This window comes from Chrysoperla carnea, chromosome 3 (assembly GCF_905475395.1).
Source record: "Chrysoperla carnea chromosome 3, inChrCarn1.1, whole genome shotgun sequence".
In the NCBI taxonomy this organism is placed as follows: domain Eukaryota; kingdom Metazoa; phylum Arthropoda; class Insecta; order Neuroptera; family Chrysopidae; genus Chrysoperla; species Chrysoperla carnea.
In genome coordinates this window covers 44,843,145-44,851,157 of record NC_058339.1, presented here as the reverse complement: position 1 = coordinate 44,851,157, position 8,013 = coordinate 44,843,145, and the positions used below count along the sequence as shown (strand labels likewise).

The 8,013-nt window shown below is 29.4% G+C and overlaps 1 protein-coding gene across 1 annotated transcript; it reads left to right on the top strand.

The window, feature by feature from the left end:
* The first annotated feature begins 1,291 nt into the window (after positions 1-1,291).
* Positions 1,292-4,676, top strand: LOC123295506 (kynurenine formamidase-like). The gene is made up of 4 exons (XM_044876880.1): positions 1,292-1,711; positions 2,290-2,493; positions 3,380-3,547; positions 4,516-4,676. Exons 1-4 carry the CDS (start codon positions 1,381-1,383, stop codon positions 4,605-4,607), a joined length of 795 nt encoding a protein of 264 aa, XP_044732815.1. The 5' UTR covers positions 1,292-1,380; the 3' UTR covers positions 4,608-4,676.
* The last annotated feature ends 3,337 nt before the right edge of the window (positions 4,677-8,013 follow it).

Here is an 8,013-nt window from a genome sequence, read left to right as displayed (position 1 = left end):
TGCCTATAGTTTTACATATTTTATGATTGTTGTAATATCTAGTTTTACCTCTTTTGATTACATCTAATTAAACGGAAAATTTAGTTTTTGTAATTGTTGTTAACTGAGGTAATAAATTTTCGCTTAGAGCTTTACAACGACAATTGCTACTTCTATACAAATTTGATAGTCGGGAAAGGTGAAGTAGGAACATAGAATCAAAATTTATGTTCCATGGTACATTATCATAATGTAACATGGAACACACCCTATAAATCTTAATGTACCTAACCAGAATCACCTCCAACCATTACACCAAGGCAAACTCTTTAATATGTAATTGTTCACACTAGGGAACAAAATCATAGAATATGATTGAAAACCCGATACGTTCCAGACTTTTTACTTCAACATATATTTTTATTTCTTAAGCTGACTGAGACCTCATTTTCCAACTTATATTTCGCTTATCTATACTTGGCAATCCATTCAAAACAAGAATACAGTTATGGAACAATTTAGGGTAACAAAATTACCACGTATGAATGCTGAATTATATTGGTTCAAGGTACATGACTTTTACGTTTAAAACTGGAAAGGTGAATAAACTTTAAAAATTTATTTACGAATAAGCAATGATTTCCCTGTTTAGCATGGTTTATAAAACAACCAGCTTAAGCTAAACGTAATGGTTAACAACCAAAAGAATCAAAATTTTACTTTTGTCAAAAAAAAAAGTTTCATTTCTAGGAAATAAAACCACACTCAAAAACAATCAGTAGCCCACCTGCATTCTGATAAAATACTCATACTTAAATAAATATGCTCTTCATTAATATCCTTTTCTATTACAAGCAACACGAGTAAATATTCACAATATTAGCTCAGTTTATTAAGGCTTAACCAATTCCGTCCGCGGTATGCTTAGGGAAGCGGGTTCGATTCCCGCCGTCGCAACATAATAATTAATTAATAATTAATTAAATTAATAGTTGCGATGGGCTGGTGTAATGCATCGTATATGCATGAAAGAGGGACACTCAGCCTCCGAAATTGAGGAGCTGATAAATGAAATTATCAGCGGAGAGGTGGTAAAACACATATATGGTATCACAATGGGCTCGAACCTAACACGAGCAAAAAAAAAACATAATTTGTAAGAATAATCTATGTTATTAAACAGCTTACATCCTTGATAAAGGCTACGTGACTATATCGCATTTTTTATTGAATGAAACTGTACTAATTGTTACTTTGAAATAAATTGTGCTCAGTCATTTACGTTACTAAGTATGAATTAGTTGATAACTAGTATTAATATTAGGTTCGTAATTAGAATGTCTTGTGTATTGTTACAAAGTTTTGAGTAAAAACTTACTTCTGTTTTACAAAAAAGAAATCATGAAGTTTTTAAAAATAAACAATTTATTGTTGATTATTATCAATATACATATTTATAATTACTGTGATGGTGCACCAATACAAACGGCTAATTATATTGATTTAACATGGGGATTTGATAACAATACATTATATTGGCCCAATCAAGTGCCGTTTAGTTTCATAAAAAAGACGGAAGGCTATAAAATATATAAGAATGAAACATATTGGTATACAGCATATAATTTTTGTGCTGGGGAACATGGCGGAACACATTTTGATTCACCGTATCATTTTAATCGAGAGGGTTGGAAAACTGGTGAAGTACCAATATCTAGATTAATTGGTCCAGGTAATACCTACATTTTATTCTTTTTGCACTTGATTCAATAATTTTGATAAATATTATTAAAAAAATTCCCCCAAAAATCGAGCTTTACGCCGTAAAGCTTCGTTTTTTGACAACTGTGGCTTACGGAAAAAATTTTATAATTTTTAATAGTATTTGTAAATATTTATTACTTTTGGTATGAAAATTATAAAATTTTAAGAAACTTTGTAAAAAATTGCATGTTTTGCAACAATTACAATAGGTAGGTGACGGTTTCCCATAATGATCACCCTAAGAAAACGTGTAATTTATAGCCAAAATACTCGAGATATGTAAAACGTCGAAATATTTTTGGTTTCTTTATTCAAGTCTTCGTGGAGCGATTAATTTGATTACGTGAGTGTCATCTATCGAGAAATATACTACATGGCTTTAATGGTTTACTCAAAAGAATGAGGGATCATTTTACCCTGAGGGATTATAACATTTAAAAAACATTTAAAGAAGAAAACTTGATTTCATGTTTGAATTTTTATTCCTCTCTTTTTTGGAATTTTGGTGATTATGTTGTTAAACAAGACCGAATATATTTTTAACAGGAGCAACTGTTGATGTGTCGAATGAAGTTGGAAATAATCGTGATTTTACATTAGAATCTGAGCATTTGATAAAATGGGAAAAAGAAAACGGTCCAATTGAAAGTGGTACCATTCTTTTATTACGTTTTGGTTGGTCATCGCGTTATCATTCACGAGAGGATTATTTTGGTTTAAGTCCTCCCGATGAAAAATTACATTTCCCCGGTAAGTAAATATTTATGTTACACATAGAACAAGTTTGATAAATTGGTAATGATTTGCCTAGGCCTAGGCGAACTTACGCCGATCCATCGATGACTTCGGTATTTATTTTTTGATAATATTAAATCAAAACTAATGTATCTGACAAGTCAGATGTGACAGTGACACTGTCTGACAAAATATTAGAGTTAAACGTTCATTTTAGGAGACTGGCCATTCAAGTCGACCACATACAATGGTTTGAAAGAATATCATTGAATGTCTTTTAACTTTGAAGGGGTGCTTTCTTACAAGCTTTTATTTAGTTTCACCTTTCCATTGTTTGTAATCTTCCAAGGTAAAGACCCAATTTCCGAAATACTATTATATATTAAATCGGATGAAAATCTAGGGTAAATGAGACCTGATTTTCCCAACCCTTTCACCATATGATAGGTATACATACTTAAATTAGTTTTAAATTAAAAATTTAAATAAAAAAACTTTTTTCGGAGCTTTTATCTTACTAACTAGTAGAAAATATTTTTTCTTATGACTTACTCATACACGAATAAATGTAAAAACTTGAGGCACACGGAATTATCCTTGATATCTTACAAACTGAGCGCGTACAGCTTTTACAAATGGTCATGTATGAGTGACAAATAAGAAAAATTTTTTTTTACTTTTAGTACAACAACATCTTGCCCCGAAAAAGTATATTTATTTAAATTTTTTTCAAGATTGGGTATAAATCGAACTTTTTTTTTCTGAGACATGTCGATTTGACAAAAAACCAGTCTTCTATTTATTTTTACTCAAATATTTTATTTTATTATTCAGTTTACATCGTCCTCTTTAACAAAACATCATCCTGTTGAGTAATTTATAAACATATGCTTTTCTACAGGAATTGGACAAAGTGCTGCTGAATGGATTGCTAATAATAAAAATATTGTGGGCGTTGGACTAGATACACCATCAATTGATACTGGACATGAAATCATCTCACATCGTACACTTTATGCTAAAAATATTTATGCTATAGAAAATGTTAAAATACTTGAATCATTACCGGGTAATTATTTTCATTTGAAATTATAAAACTTGTATACAAGTATAAAAATCAGGTTAATTTAATGATGCAGAGTTTCTGAGATATCGCAATGTTTGGATCGATTTTATTCCGAATCTCAAAAACTATTTGACCAGTCATCAAGTACACTCGATTTTGTACTTTTGGGGTCAAAATTACCTTATTTACTGGGTTTTATCGAAATTGGATATACAAAAAAAAATTTCGATTTTTGCAATTTTTTTAAATACCTCTTTGAAAATATCGAGAAAATTGTTTTGGAATTTAATGAAACTCGCTGGATGAGGTAATTTTGATCCAAAAAGTATAAAAAAACAGGTTAATTTAATGATTGTATGCAGAGTTTTTGAGGTATAGCAATATTTGGATCGATTTTAGTCGGTATCTCAAAAAATATTCGACCAGTCAACAAATACACCCTATTTCTGCACTTTTTGGGTCAAAATAACCTTATATACTGAGTTTTATCGAAATATAGGTTAAACAAATTTTTCAATTTTTGCAAATTTTTTAAGGGGTACCCCATTGAAAAAATCGAAAAAAATGCAAAAAAAGTTTTGTTAAAAAATCAGGTTGAATTCATGATTGAACATATAGAAAGTTACAATGTCAGTATCATGGGCAAAACTTTTTTTCAAAAAATCCCCACCAAAAAATTAAAATCCATAAAATTGTGAACAAAAGGGCTTAATGAGAAAAAAAAATATAAATGCAATTGGCTTAATAATATAAATGGCAATTGGCTTACTTTTTTACAACTTTGAAAAAATTTGAACGCAAGGTTTGAACAGCTCCACTATAAAATATAACGACTCTTAAAGTCAGATTTTGAATTGAAATTATTATACTAAAATTCTGCTGTTAAATAGCCAATCAAAATTATGTTCCTAATCTCTTGGCCTATCTACAAACTCTTCACGATTAATGCTTTTATTGCTTTTTATTTTCAGCTCGCAATTTTACATTAATCGTTCTACCAATGAAAATAAGTGAAGGTACAGGAGGACCATGCCGTATTGTAGCTGCATTAAATGGCAATTGATTATTTAAGTCATTGATCGAATATAATTCAAATGTATGTTTGAATAAATAAATGAACAAGAAATATGAATTAGAACATTTAATTTTATTTGTTAGTTGTCATTGTCAGCATTGGCGCAGCTAAGGATAATCAAGGATGGGCAATGCTCACACTATGCAGTTCATTGTCCACCCTAGAAAAATCAAAGGTTTCTACCAGAAGCAAGTAACTGAACAGCAAATATTTAAATGAGAATATTATTTAAAATTACATACATATGTAAAATTAAAATCGATTAAATTTAGTTTTTATAAATAAACAAGTGAAAACAAATAATTGACTGAGGTAATTGTTGAAATACCATGCATAGTCAGTGTTGATTTGACACCTATGACAAAATTTTTTTCCTAGCATCATTATTTTTTAGCGTTACAAACTTGGGACTAAACTTAATATACTATATATATTTCATATATACATGGTATACAAATGTGTTTAAACTTTCAATATCTATTTATATTTATAACTCAAAAAAGATTATTTTTTCATATGCACCGAAAATATTTTAGGCAATTGATCGCCCTCTCAAGGAAAAATATCTAGCTAGGCTAATAGATATCGGATGTGCTATTTTAAAGGACATTAGCAGATATAATATGTATAGTATATTATCACTTTATTGTAATATTATAAAGTGAATACAAAATAAAACATCTTAAAATCAAATGGGAGTATGTTTTAATTCGGAAAATGACAGAAAATTCAGGAAACTGTGGAAACGTTATAAAATAGTTGCGGAATCATGTTTAGGGAGAATCTAATTTTTTTTTCAAATAACTTGAATTAAGATTTGCTTTGTTTTTGATCATAATTTTAATCAGTTCAGTTCTCTTATTTACATGTTATTGTCAAGGAAAATCACTGCACTATTTTAATTGCCACCATGAAAACATACTGTATACAAAAATATTTTGATATTCAACACGAAAATCACATCGTACTGTGGAAATTATATCTAACCTCATTCTTGTATTTGAGTTTGCATATATTTGTGTGGTAAAATATAATTTTATCTAAATTATCATAGTCTTTGTTACAAGTCTAGAATAAAAACTATACCCGGCTATATTATTCGTATACATATAAAAGAAGTCACGTTGTGTTCTTCTATTATAAGTAGAATAATGTAAAGTGGAACCTCGTCAGGCCGTATGAAATGATAAATTTGAAAATTTCGGTCACTAGAAAGTTTTAAAGCAGAAAAAAAATTAGAGCAGAGAAATAATTTACTCTTATGTTATACTCTTATAGAACTTACGAAAGTATACGAACAAACCCGAATTTAATATTTTTTTGCTTACATCTTTACTTTCCTGATGAGAGAAATTATTCCAATTTCTGAAGTACGGGAAAAAATATACTTATAAACTTTAGATACGTATGAAGACAGAAAAGGTTTCAACCACATATACCATTTGTAAAATAAAAGTTATTTATGTGTTAAATCGATCGTGAGCAAAATGCCTCAGATTTCTGAACACACATTTCAATCGATACATCAGCACGATAACTATGATATTTAATTAAATATCCCAAATACATTATAAATATATAATTTGAGAACCACTTAAGTGACTGGATTATGTTCTTATACTTGCGGCTTCAAAACTTATACATTTGTAGGCAGATACCTACAGAAAAAGATAAACTTAAAGATGATCTACTGTATTTACTGAAGAAGTAAAAGATACAGAGAATGCAATTATTTTATACTCATATGGTGTTTGAAGAAATTGGTTCACAAGTATTATTTGTTTACGAAATATAATAGTGGAATTATATACACCTAGTTATGCATTTATATGAAAGAATTTTAACTAAATATTTTTTAGTTTTCTTGGATAAATATATTTATAAACAATACAAGTTTATTATATAAGGGAATGCATTAATTTGCTTGAAGTAGGATAGCGTCCATTAATTATTATCAATTAAACGACAATACTACTTAAACGACAAAAAAGTTAAAAACGATTTTGATATAGGTCTCATTACTAAACCACACATACAAGTGGAGTAAGAGCATTATTAACATACGCATGCGGATATGCACTACGAGTGTGTAACACGAGTAACCGCAGAAGTACTTGATTAATGCGTTAATAATGCGTTATCACACATATATCGTACAAAATTATCGTTATTCATTTGTGCCATGAGTTATTGAGAAAACTAGAAGATTAAAAAAGTTACTTTAGTAACTTGTTATTAGCTTAGATTTTGACAAAAAGTTGGCTAATTTGATTGTTTGAAAATGCATGCGGTAATATACTATTTATCGACGTGAAATCCGTGGATTAAGCAGTTCTTATCTCACGGACGTAGATAAACTTAATTTAGGTACTTCATGGTGTTGAACTGTTAATGGTGTTACTTATTCTCGTTCTTCTTGTTTTTTTTTTGACGGTTGTAAAATAACATACCGTTGCCCTGGTAACTCAGTTGGTTAAGTTGTAACCAATTCCATCAGCGATATGCCCAAGGTAGCGGGTTCGATTCCCGCCGTCACAACAAAAATTATTTAATGAACAGTTGTGGTGGGCTGGTGTAGTGCATGGTATATGCATGAAGGAGGTGCACTCAGCCTCTGAAACTGAGGAGCTGATAAATGAAATTAACAGCGGAAAAGGTGGTAAAACTCATATATGGTATCACAATAGGCTTTATAGCCTAAGTGTATCCTTCGTGGGCAGCCAATATAACCTAATGAAGTTTTCTTAACGATTTTATGCTATTGAAGGTTGTATCATTTTTGTCGCATATACTGATATTAAAGGCACGTTTTTCAAATTATTTAAAGTCAAGGCTTAAAAGGCTTTGTTGCTCTTTTAAAAGCTTTTAACGAATTTTCCGCGTCTAATTATTATTTATATCATGAATACTTCCATATTAACTAATAAAATGATTTAAAAACTTTAACAATTTCACAACATTTGTTTAAATTGTATTTGGTATTTAATTTAGTAACAACTATCTTCAATTTAAATAACATAAAAGTACTTACAAGTTATTTACATTTTATACTTTTATTTGTGGCTTGTAAACACGTTAGGTATTCTTCATACTAACAACACACAAATTTTACGAGAGTTGTAAATTTGTTTGGTTGTGTAAATGTAAATTTAAATTTAAATTCTTATATTATTTAATGGAAAATTGTATAAATTTTACATCAGATTAGAATTTGAGTACTTTTAAATTCATTTATATAGTTTTGATAAGCGATAGGTAAGTGTTTCAGGCCATCCATCTAGCGCATACAATCCGTCAAGATACCTAATAAATATGTAGGAAAATATACTTTAAAATAACGCACATTGTGTGTTATTAATTGGCCGATCTAACGAATCTACCATTTTTCATCATA